The sequence below is a fragment of the Hyaena hyaena genome, unplaced genomic scaffold (genome assembly GCF_003009895.1).
Source record: "Hyaena hyaena isolate Hyena2069 unplaced genomic scaffold, ASM300989v1 scaffold_735, whole genome shotgun sequence".
In the NCBI taxonomy this organism is placed as follows: Eukaryota; Metazoa; Chordata; class Mammalia; order Carnivora; family Hyaenidae; genus Hyaena; species Hyaena hyaena.
The window spans coordinates 620,035-645,981 of NW_024081369.1; the positions used below are offsets into that span (position 1 = coordinate 620,035).

Here is a 25,947-nt window from a genome sequence, read left to right on the forward strand (position 1 = left end):
TTTTACACAGCAGTTTAGAGAAATCCTACCTGATGTGCTAGAATCCATCCATATCATTTGTCTCTAATTAACATGACAAAGTTGAAATACTTATTAGAAATTTGGTTAGAGTAAGAGAATTTCTCAACAATATAGCTCTTTGTAGCTCTATACACTCCTTAGCTATTGACCAGTGACTTGAAAGAACAACAAAATGATTTTTTTAAGTTTATTTATTTTGAGAGAGAGAAACAGTACAAGTGGGGGAAGGGCAGAGAGAGAGGGAGACTGAGAATCCCAAGCAGGTTCTGTTAGTGTGGAACCTGATGCAGGGCTCGAACCCATGAAACCATGAGATCATGCATGACCTGAACTGAAACTGAGTCGGATGCTTAACTGACTTGAGCCACCCAGGTGCTCCCAGAATGATGCTTTTTAATTGTCTGCACTGATAACTTGTTACGTGTGTGTAAAACGAAAGTAAACTGGGCATATTTGAGGGAAATGCATAGGGCATCAGGGCATATATGAGGAAAAGGCATAGGTTTAATTTGTGGCCTTTTAGATTTTGTTTTACTCAATCAACACTACTTATATGGCATTTCCTGTTTGCCAGTTACTATTATAAGTGCTTTAGAAATTTTAATTTACTTAATCATCATAATAACCCTCTGAGGAAGGCACTATTATTAATCACTGCCATCTTTCTTGAGCAAACTGAGGTTCTGAGAGGTTAAGTGACTGGCTTGGAGTCACATGCAGCTAGAGCCCTGGTAGTCTTGCTACAGAGTGTTATTAACCAGTATACTCTGTTGACTTTTTTCCCCTTCTTCTTTTTTTTTTTTTTATGTTTATTTTATTTTTGAGAGAGAGAGAGAGAGACAGAGTGTGAACAGGGGAGGGGCAGAGAGAGGAGACACAGAATCTGAAGCAGGCCTCAGGCTCTGAGCTGTTAGCACAGAGCCCAACACGGAGACTGAACTCACGAATTGTGAGATCATAACCTGAGCTGAAGTCAGACACTTAACTGACTGAGCCACCCAGGCGCCCCTTTTTCCCTTCTTTCTAAAGAATCTTGGAATCAAGAGTGGGTATCTATAAATCAATTATCTACATAGGATGGTAGAGTAAAAACAAAAAAACTTTCCTTTTCCTTTAGAATGAATATAAGGCAAGACATTCCATCTTCACCTAGCCCTCTTTTAACTGGATGTCACAACCACCACACCCTGGGGATCACCCTTCCACGTTTCTAGAATCTTCACCATTCTCTCCAATCCCTGGCCCCCTTTGATCTTCGTATGCGTCACTCACAACCCAGCCCTGAGTACTTCTGTCTTCATTCTGACCTAGCCCATACTTCCCAGAGCCCAGAAAGATGTTTCTAAAACACAAAATTGTGTTCTGGCCTATTTCAAATGTCTTTAATGTCACTGCTTCATTCTGTGATAAAAGTCCTGTAATTTAGCCTAGCAGATGGAAGTGCTTTGTGTTCAGGTCCAGTTCATTAGCTGGCTCCATACGTAGCACTCAGTAGGTGGCCTCTTTCTCCCACATGTCCTTTTGCTTAAGCAACGTTGAGCTGTTTACCCTTCTATCTGCTCTGCTGTTTCTCTTCTAGAATTCCCTTCACCCTTCTCTCCACCTTGCATCACAGGGAGCTTCACTAGAGAATTCTAATGCACCCTTCAAAACCCAGCTCAAGCATCACCTTCTTCCAACTGATGCAGATGCCCTTTGCAGTGCTCCTGTCGTGGCCAAGGCATTTCTCTCCTGCCCTGCACAGGCCTCTCCAAGTGTGAACTGCAGACAGCAGCAGCAGCAGCATATGGAAGACTGTTGGATGTGCAACTTCTCAGACCCCACTTAAGATCTACCAAATCAGAATTTCTGGGATAAAGCCTGACAAGTCATAAATCTTCTGCATGCGAAGGGTGGAGCAGCACTGCCCTGGACCTTTTCAGAGAACACACCATGTCTCATTGGGTCTCTTACTGACCTGAATGAAGCGAAGGGCCAATAAATGACCAATGAGTGAATGACCATTGGGTTAATCCCTTGATTAATTACATCTTATGTATTTTATCTAAGAAACACTGAATAGTTCATCGGCGCCTTCAAATATTCTTAGATTTGGAATTTGTCAATAATTTCAAAATGGTTAAGGCTCAGGTGTACTGTTTGGCACTATTATACAGGATACTGAAGTAATGTAAAATTTAGAGCTGGTTAAGACAAGCATAAAAATGCATAGAATCTTTCTCAAAAGTACATTTTTATGTATTCTACTGTACAGCAGAAGGTGGTCCCCTCTGCTTCAAGCTTTAAAAGATTATTTGCAGTTTTCCTTAAATAGTCATCTTTCTTTAGACTATTTTTTAGATGTAGTTTAGGAAGGAAAATGCAAATTGTACAGCTACAGTAAAGACTGCTACATATCAAAATATCTCAGACTCCTTTGGTTTCTCACAAGTCCTTATGCTATCTGTGCTCAGAAAGCTTTACTGCAGCACTTTATGTTAAAATTAGGAAGGCCACTAGTAGGACTTACTTTTAACCGTTTTTCAGGTATAATTTCACTCCTCTAAAACAAACTGATGTAAGAGATATTCTATTAAATATTAACTGCTCGCCAACGTCATAAGCACAAAGTACCTTAATTTTGAAACAATCTTCTGTACTGTTGTTCCACAAAGTAGAAAAGGAAAGCATACCATTCTTTAAGTCTAACACAGCCCCACCCTCCTTCACAGCCTTTTGACTGGGAAATCAGTCGGAGTAAATGAACATTGAAGTTCTGGTAGTCAAATAGATAACTATAATTGTGTCCTTTATACAGAACTGTTTGAAGCACAGATTTGGCAAAGAACAGATGTTTTATTTATCTTGAGGTTAAGGACTTTATAGATAGCAGAGTATAAAACAGCATCTGCTAGTCAAACTGCTGTCCAATGGACATTTAAGTAAACAGACAAATAGAAAAACAAGGGACATAAGGACAGGTAGGGTTGGCATAGATGGGAATTACACCTCTCCCAACACTCTCCCTCCAAAAAAGGCTCAATAGAGGCAAAAGAGGGGAGATGGCCAAGTTAGAAATGTACCCAAAGGTTCTTCAGCAACTGATCTATGCTGCTGGCTAGTGTCTTCTGCTGCTTGGTATGTGACAGGGTCAAACACGTAATTTCTTTCTTCCTCACAAATACTTCCATTTCACTAACCGGACAGCATCTTGAGGTCTGCTTACCAATGCTTATATTGGTTATAGAAATACATGAGGAATTTCTTTTGAAAACTTTCCCTATTTCTGTTTTGTTAGATGATATACTTTTAAAAGTGGAGGATAAGATGAAGTGTTGAACAAAGGGAACAGTTGGTCAATAAATGTAAATGGCTCAGAAAAAATGTTGAAATGTATTAATTAGAAATCAGAGGTGTAATCAATTTCCATTGAGGCATCTTAAGGACACCTAAAGTGCTACACCTAAAGCGCTACTCTAACAAAGACTTAGGGTAACCCCACATATTCAGGGCCATTTGCTTGTTTCAGCCTTTATGTTTCATATGATTTAGTTTCTCAAGAATGCTTTCTCCCTTCCTATGTTTTCTCTTTTGTAGGCCAGCCACAGAGTCCACTGAGATGAATGTGTAATCTTAGTGACATGTTGATCCTGGTTGTCAGCAAAGGAGATCATTTCCATTGTTTTGGAATACTGAAAACAAATTAAGTTTAAATAGCAAGAGAACACAGATGACTTTCCTGGATTAGAGACCTCTGCAATTTAGGTTGTACCTGTAATTAAATCTGATTAAAAACGAATATTTCCAGTTTTTTTATTCTCTGGAAAAATTCCAAAAATCCTTTGAGCAGGTATGCTTTAGAAACTGAACCCTGAGTAGATGAAGTGATTAAGCAAATATATAGGTTTTCATAATAAACTCTAGTACAAGAGCAACAGAAAGCTAGAGAAAAAAATATATGTACATGTGTATATAATTATGTGTGAATGTGTGTGTATATATATTACGTATATAATACAACATATATATGGGCAAATATAATGGATAAATAGTTGAGCACACAAAAATTATATTCAAAATTATCCCAGACATTATTTTTTTTCATTAAGAGACTTAAGCTATACAACTAAAGCTAGATGTGACTCAGTACCAACACCCCCTTAGTATAGCCAGATCCACATACATTTGAGCAACTACAGCATCAGAATTCCAGCAAACCAGGAATTCCATATAGGGAATATAAATGCATCCATTCGCTTCCTCTCATTAACTTAACAGTCAGGCTTTGAACAATGAGATTGATTAACATATTCATTGTTCTCCTATGCTTTTGCCTCAAATTCTTACCTCTTTAGGGATCAAAGCTATCTGAATACTTAGCAAACAAATGCTCCTGCAAAACCATCTCTGCAAAATGTAGTGGCACCAAAAGTACCAGAATGGATTTTTTACTGTTTCAAGGGACCTACAAAAATGCTAAGGAAAACAAATCTATGAACCAATTTTATTTTTATTTGCATTTAACATGATTATACACATTCATGTGTCTAACAAGATCTGCACTGTTACATTAAAAATACAGTACAATAACATTCAACATGAGGTACTTCATATTTATATATTTTTCCTTCATAAATAATGCTGTAAGCTACTAAATTCAAGCACTCTGATGCACAAGTGGCTAGTGTCTTGAATTAGCCGAGCTTATTTAAACACCTTAAAAAACAAAAAAGACAGTTCAGTGCAATAATTATGTAGAAATTAGACCATTTACTTAAATACTATATTAAGATATGCTTAAAGAATGTTACATAGAACTGCTAGCCTAGTTCCCCTTTATCCCCAGCATGAACAATGACAAAGACTGCCAGATACGTTGGGAAAAGCATCTACAGAGTATTCTGTTTATTAATAAAGTTGTGTGTATACACTTGAGTTGTCTGCCTTGTGAGAACAATAAAAGCTACAAAATTTGAGATTACCAAAGAAAATAAAGTAAGCACGTTAGCTTTCATTCCATGTTGTTGAAAATGCAAAAGGGAGAATAGGATTTGAAACATAAAATTTCTTAGTCTAAACACAATTTTCAAATTTAACCCACAGCTCTTGACACCAGCCAATCAAGGTGGCGGATCTGTCTTTTCTTTTTTGGGTAATTAATATTAAGTAACATAAAATTAAGCTCTCATACCCCCAGTGTACAGGATCTCCTTCTGCTCTCTACCAGCAGTTTCCTAGTCATGTGGAGGGCATCTTGCTAACAGGAGCACTGACTGTGAGTGTTACCAAATGAGCAATCTTCACTCTGAGGTTATCACACCCACCTCAACAATCTGAGATGATGAAATTAGTGCTAAATCAAGTTTTTTTCTCCTCTGGCTTAAAAATGAGTGCCTTTGAAACAAATACATAGTCTATCAATTTGCACGGTAGCTATGAGTTACTGAAATGTTTAACCATAATTTAAAAGCAAAATCCTGTATAGAAGTATTTTTTAAATTGAAAACATACCTTAGTTTCATAGATACTTTGCCAAAACTACTATCTGTCATCTCCCTAATAAGAAATAATTGTTAGATAATTTTGGAAAGTTGTCCTGGGAGTACTCATCTATAATCACCAGTAACAGCTTTTGATCATCTATGCTAACAGGCATAGGCAATGGCAAACATGATTAAAAAACACTTCCCATAATCCAGTGTTCTCCTCCGTCAGGGAAGCTGGCCCAAAGCAACAAGCCCACATCTACAGGGGAAAAAGTGGCCCAGAAGCACAGTGAATAAGATACGGGTAGTCACTCACTGGGGCCTTTCTCAGGCCAGCAGGGGACCATCTGTGTCTCACCTCTTACTGGCCAGGAAGGGAGGAGACAATTCCTGAGTCGGCAGACACACCTGCATGCACATGGACGCACACCGACGCCCACAACGCACACACACCCACCCACCCCAGGACTAACCCCTGGCTCAGACAAGCCAGCTTGGGGCTCACAGAGCAGGAGAAGGAGGAGGCCAGGGACCACACTCTGGGTGGTGGGGGAAGCCACCTCAGGATCACACTGAGCAGAAACGCTGCTCAGAAACACATGGATACTTTAGCTGGAAGTGAACACACTGGACACTCCCAGGGTCACAGGCACTAAAACATCACAAGCCGTCACTGAAGGAGAAGTTTTGGATGAGCTTTCCCCTCCTTTGTTTACCTTAACTATGTACAAATAAGAGGGCTCGATGGGATGCTGATGCAATGAATATTAGGTACAATCAAGTATATCGCTCCAAACCTTTTTTTTAAAACCCTGCAGGCATATATTGGCACTTTAAGATGGCCAAAGGCCAAATTCTAGCAGTCTAGGAACAGGACATAATTATAATTAACTAAGAAGATAGTATGTAGTCAAAGTAGATCAGGTAAAATATATTTCAGATTTAAAAAGAAGAAAAATCAATGAATAAATCTATCTTATTACAATAACATGTAGTGCTACAAAACTAATTGTTACTCCATACATCTGAAGAATTGTTTGGTCCTCTTTTCATGGGAAAAGGGGAATAAGATTCTATACAGTGTAATTTATAAAAACAAGCAAACGGTGAAGATCAGAAGCAAAGAGGGGAGAAGACTGGCTTTTTCAAATGGTGTAGTCTACCATGCCATCAAATAAACTATTATGTAGAATGGGACTTTTGTAGGTTTCCTTTATAAGCTATTTTAGTTTAAATTAATAGGCCTGTGATTTTTTTTCCCTACTAACAAAAAAATTTGTAATTTAGTTAGTTGTAAAAGAAGTGTCTGTACTGTAATAGTCTGTCTTCTAAACTAAAAGAATAAAAAACTGTTCGTAGAAGTCATGGCCCAAGCAAACATCCAATTTCCTGTTTTCTTATTTTACACTGATGCTTTGCAGTGTAAAATTTAATAATCTTATGAATTTAGAATTTAAGAAAAAATAATGCCCAGAGTAAATTATTTAAAATGAAATAAGAGCTCAACATGACTACTGTCTACTTTCTAAATGTTACTTAGTATGAAGCAAAACTTCTTTCAGAAATTGTACACAGATTTACCTGTAATTTTTTTTTGGGGTGGGGAGGGTGTTCTCTTAAAAATAATTCTGTTCATTGTTATTTTGGACTATTTACTTCTATCTGTCAAAATAAAGCCCTAAAGGAAATTCAAGGTGACCCAAACATTTTAAGAGGGACATGACTGGGAGGTGAGTGGGGCAGTTGGAAAAGAGCACAAATTCTCCCCAGGTGTATAGACGCAACTCTAAAAACCACAAAGTCTTAATAAGAACTTGGCTCTTTTAAGCATATAGTTAAAAGCTGAATGCTGCGTTTTTGCCTGTACATAATTAAAAGGTTGAAAGAAATTAGAAACTGCCTACAGCTTCATTCATTACGAACTACCTGCGCTGATCACGTATCTGCAGATGAGCTAAGCATCAAGCAAGAAGGAACCAGATGTGCACCTCAGAGCTCACACTGCTTCGGAAGGTGTTTTCAAGCATAGAATATAAGTTCAGGGATCTGCCCTCCCTGCACCCCAGTGCCATTGGTGCTATCCGAGGAGCACTGGAACTGGACAGTCACCTTGCCACACTGAACTTCTGTCATGCCTTCTTGTCCGAAGTAGCTGAGTTCATTGCCATCCAGTATCACGCTGGCCGTGTAGAAGGTGTCTGGCTCAATCTGCACTGGGTACTCAAACCACACAGGGAAGGTATTGCTGGAGCCGTCTGAGAAGTACTTGCTCAAGTTCTGCCCCAGAACAACGCCCTGCCGCTTGAGTTCAATCTTGGCACTGTACTCTGCAGAGCCACAGCTGGAGCCATACAGCCCAAAGCCGGCGATGAACACTCTCTTGTCAACCGCAAACTGGATGCTGTCGCAGCGGCCCCGGTAACGCCACTGGTTGCTCCGATAGGCACATGACTGGAAACGGTGACAGCGCTGGGGGACGAGGCCCTTGCGGGCTTTACTCACAAACTGCAAATCGGGCTTTTTGGCTGCAGTGTACCAGAGGAAGATGTCATTGGTCTCATTGAGAGTTAAAACTCCAGACTGGGCAGCACCATTTGCAAAATCATCCAGCGCCATCGTAGGTATGCGTATCAAGTAAAGTGCCTTTCCGAGGACCTTGCGTTTATTTTCAATGCTCAAAGCTAGATCTTGTCGCTGGCATTCCACTTCAGCCCAGTTGAGAGCTGCCTCAAAAACCACAATTTCTTTGGCATTCAGAGTTTCCCTGCGGAGGATACTTTCTAGAGTTTGGAAGTCGATATCGCAGAATCCCTCAGACTTGAGAGCTAACTCAGCCTGGGCATCGATCACCTCCCAGCAACGCTGGGTCAGGTCTGGCTCCTCAAACAGGCAGCTCTGGGAGAGGAGCACACAGGCGTTCTTGGCGCTCAGGCTGGTCTCCAGGAAATTAACGCAGGCTCTGGCGAGGTGAGGGACAATGTATTTTTTGGCAGCATAAAGAGTGGCCAGCACTGTGTCAGCAGCCAAGTCAATTTCATCACAATAGATATATCTGAAAGATAGCACATGGCATATAAATGGAATTTTCACAAAATGAGTATGTCCAGCAAGAAAAGATGCAACTACTTTCAAGTTAGTTCCAAAAAAACTGTCTTACATGATAGTTATTACAAAAATGATTAGGGATTAAAGATACCTCTGAAATATGTTCATAAATTATTAGTATCTCAACTCAGCAGTAACTTTGTATAATTAAAGACATTAACTTTGTGTGACCATTCTAGCCTCTATTTTATAACCTGCATTCAATGTCTTTTCAAAACAGAATAGAAGGTACTAGAACTGTTTGAAAAAGAATTGCATTATCAGAGTTAATATTAGCAAAAAAATAGCAAAGTTTCTATTATATAGCCATATTGTATTTAATCAAAGAATAATCTCCCTATGTTCTAGAAGATATATATATATATATAGTTTTATTTTAAAATTTTCTGTACATTCATATGGAGACAAATGCCTCTAATACTATAATGTTGACAATGACTGCATCTTAATGCTATTAATGAAGTATGACTTGAATTTTTCCTAAACACAAAATAAGATCTGAGTTTAAAAAAGATATTTTTAAGTAGTTCTAAGCTTAATAGATTGTCAAATATGGGTTTCAACATTATCTTCCAGTTGCCTTTACATAGAATCCAACATACACTTTGAATCTGGCTTTTCTTTTTTTAAACTTTATAATCTTTCCTCTCTCCCCCACACATTTCTTCTACCTTCAGAATTAAAGAATATACTGTTTCCAGATATATTTAATTAAAACACAAAAGCAAGAAAGCCCAAATATGCACTATTTTTAGGATTCTGTAAAGCATCCCTGTCAGGAGATAAAACATTTCTTGGTGACTTGGCTGTGTGTGTGTGTGTGGCAGTTTCTCTAAATGGTATGTGAAGGTAAAAAAAAAAAAAAAAATCACCTGCTTCTTTTAGATTGCTATGGTTGAGTTCAAGAATCAGTGAGAACTGCATATGGGTGAAAAATACAAACTAATAGCACATAAATTTTTAAATTTCTCTAGCTAAGATGTTTAGCTCGTTGCTATGAAGTTTTTCTTTAGTTACTATATTTTAACTTCATGAAACACATTTAACAGAAGATTAGCAATGGCTTCTGTGATCAAAGTAAAAAACGTCATAAGTAAAATGTCCACAATCACAAATGAAACCTCCATTTTTGCTCCCAGGAAGCTCTTTTTCTTCTGACAGGCTAAGCCATGTACCACTGGCAAGACTGATTCACAAAATACCGGCAGCTTAGTGACACTCTGAGAGAACCAGGACCTTGGGGAGGAATCTGGAACATGGTCAGCACTTTGTAGTTCTTACCCTGGAACAAGGAACAGTGAGCAGTGTTCCCTTTTTCTTGACAATTCCCTTTCTAGGAATACTGGCTACTCAGCCACTGGCTACACAGTGCACCCGTCTGGAAAACCCAGCCTTCCCTATCTCTGGAGACAGTGCAGTACTGATCAGCTATGGCCTGAGAGCAAACAGCACCTTACTACATTTCTTATTCTTACCACTTTTGGTGAACTGCATGTATAATTTTAAAAAGCTGTATTGAGATATATTCTAGGTAATATATCTATAAGAAAAGATGCTTAGCAATGACAGGTAAAATGTAATTGTGTTATTCTTACTCATGTTTCCTAATTATGTATACATGTGGCTGAATCAACATAGCACTACTGGACTGCAGTGCAGTCAAAATGCTCAACTTGTGTTAGCGTTCTCCTCCGCGAGAGACAATGTCAGATACACAAAGCTGACTTGACTGGAAAAAAAACAAAACAAAACAAAAACTCTTCCAGGTAAAACTGGTTTCTGTACACATCTCTCTAAAAGATTATAAAGGTCACTAACTGTTGGTTGTTTAAAAGTGGTGAATTAGTTTCACCTTTTGGTATTTCACATGCTCACTTATCTTTAATTTCCCTATTTCCCACTGTCAAAGTTTCAGTTAGAAGAAATTAGATTTCAAAACTATAATATAAAGAATTGAATACTTTAAGTTCTAGAACTAAAGTACTTATTTTTCAGTAGAAGCAGACAATAAATATATTGCAACTATTTGTAGGATTATTGTCCAACTTGCTGACACACAGAATAATTTTTTTCAACAAACGAATTTATTCCAGTGAACCAAAATCCCTACAGCAGCAGACAACCTTGATTTATCAAAAATAATAAAGTATTATTTAAAATAATCATCAGATTTTAATCACACTGTCTAGCGCCAGCACACATCAAAGAAGCGGATTCTATTTAGCTGATCACCATGTACCAGATTCTGAAAAAGACCACAAGACCTAAAACTATCTTTTAAATAAGTATGTATCTTACAGCTTCACGTTTTTATATTATCAATTAAAGTTCTCCTGTATAAATACATATAAAAGTATAGAAAACTATTCATCTGTCTCAAAAACATCTCCTCTGCTACCAAATGCAAATGCTTATCCTTGAGAAATGGTTATCTGATTTTATATAAGAGTAAGTATATGCATGTGTGTATAAAGATCAGATTATTTCAAAACAGTAAGTTCTGCATTTGTTCATAGGTCACAGTAACTCCTAGAAAACTCAGAAATCTCTTAACCGGTGGTACTTAAATGAAGGTATATAATTTCTGGAAGTGTAAAACAAAAATATAATTCATGTCTTTAAAGACTTCTTCCTACACAATGCTATCAGAGATAACATGCTCTATTAGATAATGCCTACTTGAGAAAGTTATTTTTCTTTAATTGTGAGTCATTAAAAATCAAATCAAGGTACATGCCACTTGCTCCCAAAAATCCCATGCCAAAGTGTTATTATAAATGCCTGCACCATTCCACATGCTTTCCACCAAAAGAGGCACGACAGTTTTCCACAAAAACATTTACAAGGTAAGCAGCTCCCTCTTTCTTCATCATTTTCCCTTCCTGTTACGCTAAACTCACATTTAACTGTGAAACCAGCAGAGGACAGACATAGCATAAACAAACTCTAAACAAATGAACGGTGCTTACTTCAGCATAGCGAGAAAAGCAGCAGGCTCGACATCTGGTATACGGATTTCATCTTTGTCCTCAGCAAGTTCTCCGTAGAACATTGCATGGAACACAGAGCTCCCAACAGCTAAAACATACTGTGGAAAAACGGAAATCTTATTTCAGGCACTAAACTACAAGCATTTTCAGTAAGTCAATCTAGAAAAACAACTCTAAGCAGTCAGGTTTAGTGGACATGGAGCACCTACACCTGCTCTTTTTTTAAAAGCCAAGGGACAGTGTTACTTGCTGTGAAAGCATGAGATTGGAGCTCATGCAAGCCAGTCTTTATGCTGTTAATTACCTTAAGGCTTTAAGAGATTAATGGACAAGTTCCCTCATTACAAAATAAAAAAATAAAAACATATCTAACCAATGTCTAAGGGAGGAATAATAAATATGACTTCCCTAACCTGTCGCAACAACTTTCCATGACTGGAGAGTTAAAAGGGCATGTTTTTGTGTGGGATGTAAAGCAGGGTAGAGAGAAACAAAGAAAAAAAATTAAGCGTGGCCAAGACCCTTTGGAGAGTCTGTGCCTTCTCTGTGATGGGTGAAACACACACTGCCTGCCATCGGCAAGCTGCCCACCCCAACCAAGTTTCAGACTTATGGAGAGGGTCCCTCTTTGTAAATCTCAGGACTAAACCGGTAATGCAGCTGTTGCTTACTTTGTGTCCTGGCAACCGCTGAGTCCCACCTGGTGGCCCAACCACAAAATGTACATCTGCCATCAAATCATTATTGAACATCACTGCATTTCTATAAACAGAGGCAATTCATTAATTCACAGCAGCCGGCATTTTTAAAACCCCTCCCCAACATAAAAAGCCCACAAAAGATTCACAAGCTAAGGAACAGGAACTTCAGGGTAAAACTACAAATAAAGATTCCAACTAAACAACTCTGTTTGTGATCATTACAAACACATGGGAAGTAACTGAAGTGAAAAAAAAAAGTTACACAAACTTCTCATCAGGCTAAGAACAGATAAAAGGTTTCTCTCTTCAAACCTCCTATGGCCGGTCCATAGACATGATCCTGTCACTTAAATGTTACAGCTTGCAAAAACACTTTTATCTAAGAGGAAAACAGCTGTACTGTTTTGGAAAAGATACAAGGCAGTTTTCCATTACCAGTAAAGCTTCTGGGAAAAGAGGAAACACAGATTTATGTTAAAATTCATTACAGGTTGTGCAAAAGCAGAAACTTCAACACAGGAAAACTTTGCAAGTAAATATGCTGGCCCGGAACCTACCTTTCTCGAATGGTGGGATAAAGACCCTGCCAGTTTGGGGCTGGAATAAGGTTGTTGTTACTGAGGTTCTGCTGGTGGTACTGCTGGACAGTGGTGCTGCTGGAGCTGGCTGGTTTTTTACGAGGGAATATATCAGCAGCCATCTTCTTCTTCTTTTTAGTCTTCAAGGTAATTATTTCATAACAAACTGGGGGCAACTTGCTGTTGCTGCTGCTGCTGTTGCTGCCGCTGCTGCTGGTATTTGTTTTCTTTGAGCTTTTCTTGGACCTATTCTTTACTGTCTCTGGAAGCATCAAGAAGAAGGTGAGACATTTCATGTTCTTTTCCTTGTCATCTACCATGAGTACAGTATGTCTCTCTTTACAGCTAGAGATCCCAAATTGGTGCAAACATCAAGGAAAAGAGGCTAGCATGAGCCAAGATGTTAATAGAAACCAAAAAGCTGATGTTTTGCTTCTTTTCTCAGCCGGACAAGGTGACCTTTTCACTATGTTGAATAGAAACTGGCTTTAAGTTTTATCCAGTACTAGGTCTGCTAAATACATCTCCATCATGATTCCTCTTTCTCTTATTTGCTCATAAAAATAACCCAGTTTCCCAGATCACCTGAAAATGCTACCCTGAGCGAAGATGACAGGCAGAGAGCCGCACTGCTTGTTCTCTGAATTAGGTTAGCAAGATGTGCTGGAGCCGCACGAGTCTGTTCAGCCGGCTGAAGTTGTGTGGTGAATGGATCGGAGGAGAGTAGGTATTACAGCCCTGCAGATGGAGTCAGACAGCCAGTGCTCCGAGCCAATAGCTGAAGTCACCAATCATGATTGGACCAAGCAAAACAGTGACACCTATTGTAACGTGCATAGCTCTGATGTTAAAGGAACAGCAGTTGCATTCTGTTGTCTCCTGTATTATTGTATATTTAAATAAGATAAACAACCTATGAAATCTATCTGCAAACCGGAAAGGAACAGTTTGTGCCCACAGATTTCCTTTCAGTAGATATACATTTTAACTTCCCCAGCTAAACAAGCAGGATCAATTAACAAAGGGTAGGACTGAGATCTACTCTGTATTTCTAGTAAAATCTTTATCCTGGCAACACTTAGTTTCAAATACTTCAAACAAAATCCTTCACTCTTCCAGCTAAAAGGGATTATTAATAGTAAAACCATACTAAACAACACATTTATTACAGCTTAATGGAAAAGAATGTTGTTTTTCTTTCTCCAGTCTCTTTGAATGCAAGTTAGTCTAGTGCAAAATAAGAGAGATGAGGTCATGTGTTCATTTTACCTCCCAACATTTTCTAGTTCCTGTAATGATCTCTGACAGGAGTTCCAGGTCAGAAAATATTTTTAAATTAGTCTAAGATTATACCAGTAGGTTTAGCTGCACTGAGACAAATTTTAGATATAAAAATAAGATTTAAATGAGACAAATCTGCTAATCAGTTTTTAAAGGTTGTAATTCACTAAAAATATATCAAATGGGGGCCCTGTTCAGGACCTCAAAATCCAGCCTAAATGTTGTGGCCACATTTACCTTGTCATAATTTTAAAGAATATTATCCACAACTTCTAACACAATACCAATAATAAGGCTATTTAAAATGACACACGTTCTGATGCCGCCTATTAAAATGCAAACAGGTTCTCTCTGCCTGGAATCAGAAGAATAAAAACTACTACTTATACGTTTTTCAAAGATGTGAACCCCCCAACAATTTCTAGCTTTGTTGAATAAGAAAAAACGAAACACCTGCTGTAACTTTCACATTTATTTACTTCTTTTTTTTTTTCCTAGGAGAGAGAGAGAGAGACAGCGTGAGTAGGGGAGGGTCAGAGAGAGAGGGAGTCACAGACTCTGAAACGGGCTCCAGGCTCTGAGCTGGCAGTCAGCACAGCCTGACACGGGGCTCGAACCCACGAACCGAGAGATCATGACCTAAGCAAAAGTCGGACGCTTAACCGACTAAGTCACCCAGGCGCCCCTACATTTATTTACTTCTAAAGAGGGACTAATTAGATTTAATCTCACCCCATCTATCTAGATTACTCTCATTTGTTCCAAGTGCAGCCGCCATTTGCTGCTCTCCCCCCCAACACCTAACGCAGACTTCATGGCCATGGTTCTGTTTATTGCACAGCATTCATCTGAATAATGAGTGCCTGACAGAGTGAGGGCTCAATGAATGGAGCTATGATGATTATTATAATTAATAATCTGCTGCAGATAACACACCAAAATCAAACTTTTAATCCCTCTAGATCATGAGACTGAGTCAAGGAATGTCCTCTTTATTGTCATCATTATTACTCTTAAAATTCAAAAGCCAGTGCAAGACAGACTGTGTATGTAGGACCACAGCCTTTAGCACAGGTTATTCAACCCCATTTCAGATGGACCCTGAAGTGCTGCCTAGTTATTACAATTACTGTGTTCCCAATCACAGGGCTACTGCAAGCATACAGACACACACACACACACGCACAAACACACACACACTTTCAAATCATATATTACAGAGAGAGAGATATCTAGAGATTTGTTTTTAAAGCACATGGTGAAAAGTATAAATAAAGAAGGAAAAAATGAGCTCCTACTTGAGCTATCTACCCAGACTATGGTTAAAACCAAAGGACTTCCCTCCTGATGGCCAGCTACTGAACTTCCTGACAAAATCCTAGGAAAGCCCCCATGACAGGAAGGTCTTTTTGGTCCTTCTGACCAGGATAGTCCCACACTTACCTGGCTTTCAGGTCAGACAGTAACCAATTAGAATGGAAAGGGAAACAACCTGCTATGAGATAGACTCACTAATAAATGTCAACTGGACAGACAAAATAGAAGCATAGGGGCACCTGGGTGGCTCAGCTGGCTAAGTGCTAGACTCTTGGTTTTGGCTCAGGTCATGATCTCATGGTTTGTGGGCTCCATGCTGCTAGTGTGGAGCCTGCTTAGGATTCTCTCCCTCCCTCCCTCTCTCCTCCCTCTCTCTGCCCCTCCCCCACTTGTGCATGTTCTCTCAAAATGAATAAACTAAAAAAGAAAAGGCATAAAAAGTAGATACAAGAACTTACAAGGCTTTGTGGTTTTTACTCATTTCACATGCAGTTCAATACCTTTTACCTAGAAAGCCTCAAACAAACACTGCTCTTACACCACTAAAATAAAAAGTGAGAGAAAATTATAGAATATCTTAGAAAGTGTTCTTTCTGAAATTAAAGGTTTTAGGCATTTGGACAATTAAATTTTATGGAAACATTTTGTGAATATACTAGTTACAGGAAGCAGTGCTAAATCGAGTCCCCTAAACCATGCGGCAAAGAGGGTACTGCCCCTCATGAGGTGTGGGGGCTGATGAGCATGGCTGTGTGAAAGATGTGTTCTTCACTACAAAAAAGTCACCTAATTAAAAAATAAAAATGACATTTCAATTTTTGTGGCCAATTTGAAAAGCATGAAAATGATAATAAAATCAAGACATGGAAAACTTCTTAAGAGCTTCGTTTTCCTACCAGAGTTTAAAAGACAGGTAGTATGAAGTCCTTGCTACTGACAGTGTGGGCCACAGAGCCGCCAGAGCTGCCGACGCCACAGGAGTAGCAGCAGCACCTCCCGGGAGCCCATTAGAGATCCCGAATCTCTGCCAGAGTCTGCACTTTACAAGATCCTCCAGGTAGTAAGTATAACATTTAAGTTTGTGAAAAGCTCACGTGACATTAAAATAAGGAAGGTTACAGAGTCTCCCAATGATCCAGTATCAACACCTGGTGCCACGTTTTGCAATCCATTGTCAAATAAACGGAGAACAATTCAAAATGATTTAATTTGGTTTGGTCATAAAACTTAACCTTCATGTCTTACTCTGAAAGTCTTCTGAATAGAACCAAAATGTCAAAATTCTAGGATTCAGGTGTGTACACAGCCAACTGAGAGGCCTCAAAATATTTTTCAATATTCTGGAAAAGCAGCTTATGCCCTGATTATTTTACAGGACAACAAGCGACGATTGTAGTGGGAAACATTAAGGATTAAAGAATGCCAAGTGTGAAACGGATGAACGACTTAATGTTTTGACAATAATCTACTTCACAATTCTATTTCAAAAAATTATTGTGGAACAGCAAAACTAGTAATCAAATAATGTGGTTCAGTCCTGGCACAGCCACAAAAGACTGTGTGTGTGTGTGTGTGTGTGTGTGAGAGAGAGTGTGTGTGTGTGCGGCGCGCACACGTGCACGCGTGCGTACGCTAGAGGAAGAGTACTTGAATAAATCAGTTAGCCTTGAAGGGCCTCAAGTTCCTCAGCTACAATATGAAAAGGTTCTCTAGAATAGATGACTGTTTTTCAATCTGTACCTTCAATCCACTTTAGTAAGAAATGCATTTTATATTAAGACAGTATTAGCACATGTGTAAACACACACAAAAATGGAAAGACCGTTCACAAAACAAAAACTCTTTAGCATGTTATAACAGTATAAATATTATCTATCTTATTTTTCTTTTATTTTTAATGTTGGTCTTGACTCAGTCCATTGATTTCATGACCGCAGTTTAAGTAATAATGGTCTAACTTTATTTATAATAGCTATCAAGGTTTAACATTCTAGGGTTCTTTTCTTTTTTTTTTTTTTTTAAATATTTTTATTTATTTCTAGGAGAGAGAGAGACAGCGTGAACAGGGAAGGGTCAGAGAGAGAGGGAGTCACAGACTGAAACAGGCTCCAGGCTCTGAGCTGGCAGTCAGCACAGAGCCCGACGCGGGGCTCGAACCCACGAACCGCGAGATCATGACCTAAGCGAAAGTCGGACGCTTAACCGACTAAGCCACCCAGGCGCCCCGCTAGGGTTCTTTTCTATCAAGAGTTTGGACTTGAAGAAGTCTATGGCAGCATCAACAAATAAGATGCACAACTGGGAGTGTGCATTTCTTTTTCTAGAAAGAGAAGTCATAGTTATCATCTGTCTTTCAGAGTAATCCATGACCCAGAACACAATAAAATATTATGAGAATCTAAGACTGGTTTGAATATATAAAATATTTATATCACTTTCCACTCTGATTTCTTTTCTACAGTCTAGTTCATTAAACATAAAGTATAGCTTCTTCTTCTCCCTTGAAATTAAATGTACAGAGTTGAAACTCCATCTGTTTAATATATAACCCAGAAACATCACCCACTAGGTTTAAGAGTAAAGAAATCAATGATATCAGTTTGAAATCTATTGTCATATTCCACCTCTAAAATTTCTTTTCAACTAGCATTGCATCACTTGTTCCCACACCTCCTCAATTTTAGAGTTGTTATGAGACATGATTAATGTGCCCTAATATATTGGTAAAGGAGCCACCAATATATTATGAAGTATATACATGTATCTCTCACTTTTCTGAAGTTCATATCATGGATTTCACTCTTATGAAAGACCTATGTTAATACCTGCTTTCACTAGCTGGAGAAAATACAAAGAGAAATTTTGCTTTTATTTAAAAAAAAAAAGCAAAAAGCAAAAGTAGCCTTCAGCATTTGTTTTGCAGTGAGCCATTACAGAGGTAGCACACATCCTGAGAAAAGTGGCACCACCACACTCCTTCCCCAGGGACTATACTCAGCATCAAGCTCCAGAGCATTGAACTCTATAAGCATCTGTGCTTTACACCTTGATTTATTTTGTGAATCCATTAGCAAGACATGCCCTAAAGTATCAGAAAAGCCAAAGAGAGGTTATTTTGGGGGGAATACTCAAGACTTTTTCCAAATAAACTAACAGTAATTGCTTCTTCATGCCATTCTGGCTTATGAAAGGTTTCACAGGTATACTGTGGGAATCTGTGCTCTTAAAATACAACATGCTGATCATGTAGCATGTTAGATGACTGGCATAGAACAGTGAGCAAAATTAGGAACTGAACTTAAAAAGTTAGCTAGTAATAGTGGATATTAGATGATTTTTACAATCATCAGAAGGTCTAATCATCTTTATCTCTTTTCATTCAATTCCCAATAATAACAAGATTATCAACAGAATTTAAGTTCAGTTAGATCATCATCTTCCCCACTGGAAGGTTTGCTAGACATCCCTCTTTATTTAGTAGAATCCTGTATACTCAGTTTGGGGATCTGAAGGAAGTTTGGAACATGAAGGGACACTACAAGTTATTTACTGCAACTCTGTCCACAGATAAAGATGTCTTCTGTGACTAAGTGTCCAGAAGATTAAGGGAGTTGTGAATAGTTAGGCAGGGGGCAATGCATGGACTAGAATAAAGATTTCCAGACTGCTTGCCTAATGTTGTCTGTTCCACTTGCTCTAATTTCCATCCACAGTTAATTATCGCCACATTTATACATAATGCTTTATTTTCATATTTCTGATCTACTTTAAAAGAAAAAATACATGCAAAAATTACAGATATAAAAACCATGAACATATATATACTCCATACCCTACAGGAAAAATTCTAGGGCACTTTATGGAAAGAAATGGAGAAGAACTATAACAGGAAGAAACATAAATACCTAACAGTCATGAGAAAGCTGCTCAAAAACAGAAGAGGCTCTCCAAGTAAAAGGAAAGTAGGAAAAGCCAGGCACTCATGGTCTACCCCAACCAATCCTATGTCAACAACTAATAATGCTGGCAACTCTTGTCTCACTTGCTCTAACTCCAGACTCCTTGTCTGAACATGCATTTGGTTTACCACAAGATACCTAAACAGCTAAAGAGTGAGGTTAACATGGTAGGATAATCTATGGAAATGAGGATCACTTCCAAAAATTACTGATAGACCATCACAGAGGAGAGGAATTACAATCTAACCTGATTAAGTCATGAAGAAACAGGATTTTGATTTTGATTACTTTTCAATACTGGGCAAAAATTATGCTTGTGATATAAGAGATAAAAAAGATAAGCAGCAAAATGTTGGCAGTCCCTAAAAATAGCAACAGCTGCCAGAAAACAGACTATATACTTTCTAAATTTGGAAATAAATATGGAGTCAAGCACTGGCAGCATGGTATAGTGAAAAAAGCAAAAGCCATCAAGAAGTGACCTTGTGGTTACTTAATATCCATGAGCCTCATTTTCTTCATCTGCCAAATGGGGTAATTATACCCATTCAGCCCTCTCAGGTTTGCGGAGAAGGCAAGATTACATGTTTGTGAAAGCATTTTGATAAAAGTCGAAAACACTTCCCAAAGGTAAGCTTTCACTATTAGTAACAATTGTACCCAAAGCAGGAAACGTGTGATACAATCTTCCAAAACAACAAAATCCCAAAGATTAATATGGCTTCCTGCCCTTACAATCTTCCAGGCCTCACAACTAATGAACAACCTTCCATCCGCATCTGCAGGCTTGCTCTATCTAGCTTCACTCACAGGCCAAGCAGGTCCTGGGTTGCTGAGGATCTTGTGGGGATTTTGCAGGTGAGGTTCAATAATCAAGATTTGTGTTGTACACTGTGATCGGGTTCCCACCTGATGATGCCTGAATCTGCACCTGGAACCCATATTCCAGGCTAGGTGCCCACTGCACTTCAAACCTGTGAGACCACCTGTTCGCAGATGCCCTGCTGGACCCCTTTTCTGAGAGAGCCCAAAGCTGTAAGTTGTCCATCTATGGAACCAGCAACTCAACTTGGCCTCTCTCAACAATGACCTAGTTAGAATTGTAGCACCAAGGGTAAGAATACAAGCATTTGGACAATGTATACTTCAGTGTGGCTGAAAGGATAAGGCTCATGGGCAGTTTCATTAAGTTATTTCCTTCTCACCACACAGAGCTCCAGTTAACCTTCACTTGTACTTTAAACTTGGAAAATATGTCCAAAGGTAGAATGTGACTATTCTCTGAAGGCAGGAACAATGATTTCTTTCAAAAATTTTGTATGGTATTTAACATGATATTTGATGCTTATAAGCTGTCTGTATGCACTTGTTTAGAATACTAAACACCTCACTGAAATCTCAAGTCATTCTCTATCATATGTTAAATGAGGTGATCTTGAGAAGAAACAGTATATAAAATTCATCATGGAACACTCTAATGTATCATATGAGATACCCTATTTAAAGGACTACTACTGGGGAGCTTGGGTGGCTCAGTCAGTTAAGCGTCGAACTTCGGCTCAGGTCATGATCTCACGGTTTGTGGGTCTGAGCCCCACATCAGGCTCTGTGCTGACAGCTAGCTCAGAACCTGGAGCCTGCTTCAGATTCTGTGTCTCCCTGTCTCTCTGACCCTCCCCTGCTCACGCTGTCTCTCTCTATCTCTCAGAAATAAATAAAAACATTAAAAAAAATAAAGGACTACTATTATGAATTCTGATACTTTGGTAAATACAGTAAAAAAGGTAATCAATCAACTGCTTATTTTTATATACTCAGTATGATCCAGTAAGTTTCCTCATGTGTAAAAGTGTTGACTACCTAATCTTTTATTTTTTCCCAATTCTAGATTCATAGGATTAAAGAATCTGAATGTTTAGCAGAAGTACTGATTTAATATATTTTCTTTACATTTTAATACTGTGATTATGACCAGTACCAACAAAAACTATGCACACACCTATACACCATTATTATTATTGTGACAGAGAATTCCAAGCAGGCTCTGCACTCACTGCCAGTACAGAGCTCAATGCGGGGCTTGACCTCACAAACCTTAACATCATGACCTGAGTCAGACGCCCAACTGAATGTGCTATTATTTTATTAAGATCTCTCGTGTTTTAACATCTCTGAAATTGGATTCATCTTATAACTGATGGTATCTAAGGAGTATAACTACTAGGCCTTTTTCTTCCCTTTCTTATTGGTACATAAAATAATAACATGTCTTACACCTGATGGCACCTTACAATCACAATCAGTGAAATAAGGTAAAAGATACACAATTCAATGGAAAGAAAGGATTCTCTTCTTTAGATTGGTTAATTATTTCCCTAACCCGGCAAGATGATCTCTTAGAATTCTGCCTCAACTACACCAGAATAACTGAGCTTTCATCAAGCAGTCCTTTGGTAAAGTTTATCATCACAATTCTCAATTGAGATTGCTACTTTGGACATTGGATAATATGCAGAAAGGCTAGATGGAAATTCCAAAATGAGAATTTCCATCGGTAAGAGTTCCAGCATTAATGCAATGCATTTCTCACATGTATAGCACACAACTATACATGTATACAAACTTGGTTAACAGACGCCTATTAATTCTCTGGGGAATGTTTACCAAAGACATTTTATCCATCAATCTAAGATCAACTTACAAGAACATTACACATAGTTTTTAAACCTGGAGCTAAATGACTCCTTAGAAATCCTTATTTTCAAACAAATAGAAACTACAGTAAAGTGTTAGAGGGAGGAATATTGTTACCATAATACAATGATTCTATTATATGTATTACTTTCACCTAGGCATTAAAAAATAATTTATCCAAAAGAAAAGTAAAATCAGGCCTCAAAAAGTCTCTTCTGAGAAGGCCAGTGCGGAGACTATAGTGATCCAACAGGGAACATTAATCCTACTAGAAATGCTGGATGGAACAACCTTGCTGTGGCTTTCTCTACGTTGGCTGTTGACTTCATTTCACAGGAAGAAAACTGTGTGCTAGTCAAAGAAAAACATTTTTTCATACATTTTTTTTTAATTTAGCAGGTGATATTTTTTCCTGATATTAGGAATAACCAAAAGCATTTCCACAGTCGGATCATTAAAATAAAATCCAAAGCCCTTCTTCATTAAGACCTTACCTAAATTTAACCAAAGAATGTCCATCTTGCTGTATTTGGGAAAGTCACCCTTTTCCAATAAGCACATGGAATAGGACAATTCTCTAATCATCAGATACTGTATATCAGTACTTGTTATTAACGGGGTAAATACTGCAGACAAATTTCCCTAACAACCACAATTCTACTGGTAAAAAGCTCTACAAGATTAAAAAAAAGATTACCAAATATGAGTCATCTAATATGTGTTGTGCCCTTAGTCACTAAAAGGGACTTAGAAATGAACACTGCTCTCCTATCATTCAGTTTTCCACTATCTCCTAAAACATATGAAGTAATGATATACATGATATTAGATTTAAAATTTTTATCAGTCTAAAGTGAACAGAATTAGGTTTGGTAAAGGCAGGGCAGAGGGAGGGGGGCAAAGGGTAGGGGGAGGGTGACTTTTATTTCTTATTTTAACAAAATCACATAGAACAAGACCAGTTACCAATGTGGTGATTTGGTCATCACCACACTGACATTGACAAGGGTCTCAATTAATCACTATTTAATGAAAAGGCTTCCTTCACTTTTACAATGTATGTGACTGGAATGAAATATAGTTATTTTAAGCAAACAGTGCAAGATCTAAAAATAAGAAATCTGCTCCACTGAGAGAAATTGTGCCATGGGAAAATACAAACATATGTGAAGTTATACAAGGCATCTTCACACCCAATTTCTAACCTATCTTTTCTAGAGTAGAGACCACCACATGAAAATGAAAAAGGCACATACATTCTAAACTAAGCCACAAAAATGTTTCCTAACAAAAAAATTCAAGTAGAATTAGAAGCCTGTGACAGAGGATGATTATAGAAACCAGCTTCTGGCAAAAACTCAAAGTAAAATCTGTTCTAAACCCAAATTTAAAAAATAGGTTTTATGCTACTTTTAATTAGCTGTGAAGTACACAATTCCCCACAACTGTTGTGAAGGACACTGTCCTATATAGGTTGGCAAAATCGTCACTATATCAACACCAAGTAACATTCAGAGATTGCCTCCATTTGCTGCAGAAAATAATTATTTGGCACTGATAAAGTACTCCCTTGTTGTTTCCATCCCTTATGCTGCTGCTGTAATTGGAATAAAAGTTGTGAGGGATCTGTACTTTGTTTCACTGCATGTACCAGAATTAAGAAAATACGGTATTTCAAACAAAAACTTAATTGTAATATACACTCAGTAAGCATTTCTTTTTTTAATTAAGAGCTACTATGTAAGTAGGTCAGTACTTGAACTGCCCAGAGGTACAGAATAAAAGAAGTTAATTGCTCATAAAACAATGCTCAAATGAATCTCACTTAGAAAGACAAAAGTATTCATAAAAATATGTTTTTAAATTTGGGTTTCCCGAATCTCTGCATCACAAAATAACAGGTAGACGATATTTACATGTGTACCATCACTAAAATGTGATTAAAGATTAATGAACATTCAAATCCAAATATATCCTCAACAAGTGGCAATTCAACTGTTAGATTCTGTTGCTGTTGTTTCAATAACAGAGAAACAGCCAGTTCACCATAATTCAGAGGTACATGGACCCATACATGGTCCGTGGTAATAATGAGAACTGGAACCTGACGAACAAAAAGCAAACAGTCTCTGAAAATGGTGATCAAAACTTATAGGAGTTAGGTCTGCATAAGCATTTTAGTAGCCAGCTACAGGGATGCCATAATTCACTAAGAGTTTAGACTAGATCTGGTTGATATTACTATTTAAGGTGACATTCTCTCATAAAAATTAAAATATAGCATCAAAAAGGAAACAAAAAGGAATATTTATTAGGTGGCATGTGGCCAAGTTTTAACCAACTTCTCTGTGCTGCTCTTCCTCAAGAGGGTACCACGTGAAACAAGGATGGGTCTCCCACTCTATCAGCATGTCAGGACTGTAGACCAAGCATCTCTCCAGGAAGAAATAAAGAAATTCTGTCTCACCTTTCTCAGAGTGAGGAAGTCATATGTTTTGCAATGTATTCTGAATCGCCATGACGTGGCTGTGAGCTAACTTGTCCTCTTCATGAGCTTACCTGACAGACAAGACTATTCCCACACTGCAAATGAACTAATTGTCTCCTGCCATCCTTACTGCTCTTTCTTCCCTACAAATCTACACACCAGAGCCTATCCATCCTTCAATGTAGTCCAAAGCAACCTCAACAAGGAAGATTTCCTGATGCTTAGAGACTATCCATGCAGTACTTTCTCACATTCCATTCTGCCTCATGGTGTCTGATTAGACCAAGTTCTCTGAGGGCTGCATCTCTGCATCTCCCAATGAGAGCTAAGAGCACCACACCCACACCAGGCTTTGAATCACTTTGTGACAGGAAGGATCTAGTCCAACATGTCCAAGTCCATCTAGGACCCTAGATGGCATTTGTGAAGTGTACTAGTCCTGGCCTTAAAATGGTCTGAAACTAAGATCTATGATGTTTCTAGCTGCCTGGCTGCAGGCTTATGCTAGGTACAGTGGTAAAGAACCTAGACATCTATTAAATGTGTCCCCAGGCTCTCCTGAACATGTCTAAGCATAAATGTGGTTTTGTAATATCGCATTCATCTTGCAGTGAAGCCAACCGACAATACTAAAGTTCGACTTAAAGCATGTCCCCACATGCGCTTAAAAAGTAAGGCTTTGCTTTACCAGAAGTCCAAAACTTACTGGAGTAAGGATACTCACATATTCAGAGTGTGAGTTAACCACAGCAAGACCCAGTTACTAGGACAAAGCTGCCTTTATCAACTAGTCTCAATTCATGGTCTGGCTTATTTATTTATAGCACCAGTAGAGAATTTTAGTAATTTAATGAACTAGAAAGGATAATAAATTCTCAGCAATTCACATGAAAGGAAGAAAGCAGTCATATGAATAATCTAAAAAAATAGATAATTAAAGAGAGTTTTCCTTTGAAATGTGTTTCGTCTGTACTTAACATTGAATGGATAAATTTCCACTACACTAGACACACCCAATCTTCAAACAAAGTAATAAAACAGGCTTGTGTGTACAGGGCTCTCGGTATATGAACAGCCTGGAAACTCACGCCTACATGGCAAACAAACCACAGTGCTAGGGATAGGCGATGTCACATTAAGATTACTGCAGAGCAGGAGCACAAGTAGAAAAATATACTTCTTAAACACGTGTGTGTCTCCATGCCACGCTTTACAAAAAATAACCAGTGTTAAGTAAAAAAAAAAAAAATTTGACTTTTTCCCCAAAATAAGGAATTCTCAACTTGTTTATATATTCTCTTACAATACTGGATTAAGAATAAATGGAGATAGTAATATCAGTAGTGGA

The 25,947-nt window shown here is 38.2% G+C and overlaps 1 protein-coding gene across 4 annotated transcripts in view; it reads right to left on the reverse strand.

The window, feature by feature from the left end:
* Positions 1-4,490: 4,490 nt before the first annotated feature.
* BTBD3 (BTB domain containing 3) overlaps positions 4,491-25,947 on the reverse strand; it is a 36,174-nt gene continuing 14,717 nt past the window's right edge. The window contains exons 1-5 of one of the 4 annotated variants that reach the window (XM_039218141.1): positions 13,446-13,586; positions 12,840-13,122; positions 12,253-12,343; positions 11,561-11,679; positions 4,491-8,538 (exon numbers count right to left, since the gene is read on the reverse strand). In XM_039218141.1, coding sequence (XP_039074072.1) covers positions 7,506-8,538; positions 11,561-11,679; positions 12,253-12,343; positions 12,840-12,982 — 1,386 coding nt within the window. In that variant the 5' untranslated portion in view covers positions 12,983-13,122; positions 13,446-13,586 and the 3' untranslated portion in view covers positions 4,491-7,505. Of the gene's footprint in view, positions 8,539-11,560; positions 11,680-12,252; positions 12,344-12,839; positions 13,587-25,947 lie in introns of those variants that run through there. The other 3 variants (XM_039218143.1, XM_039218140.1, XM_039218142.1) reach the window with 3 other exon arrangements.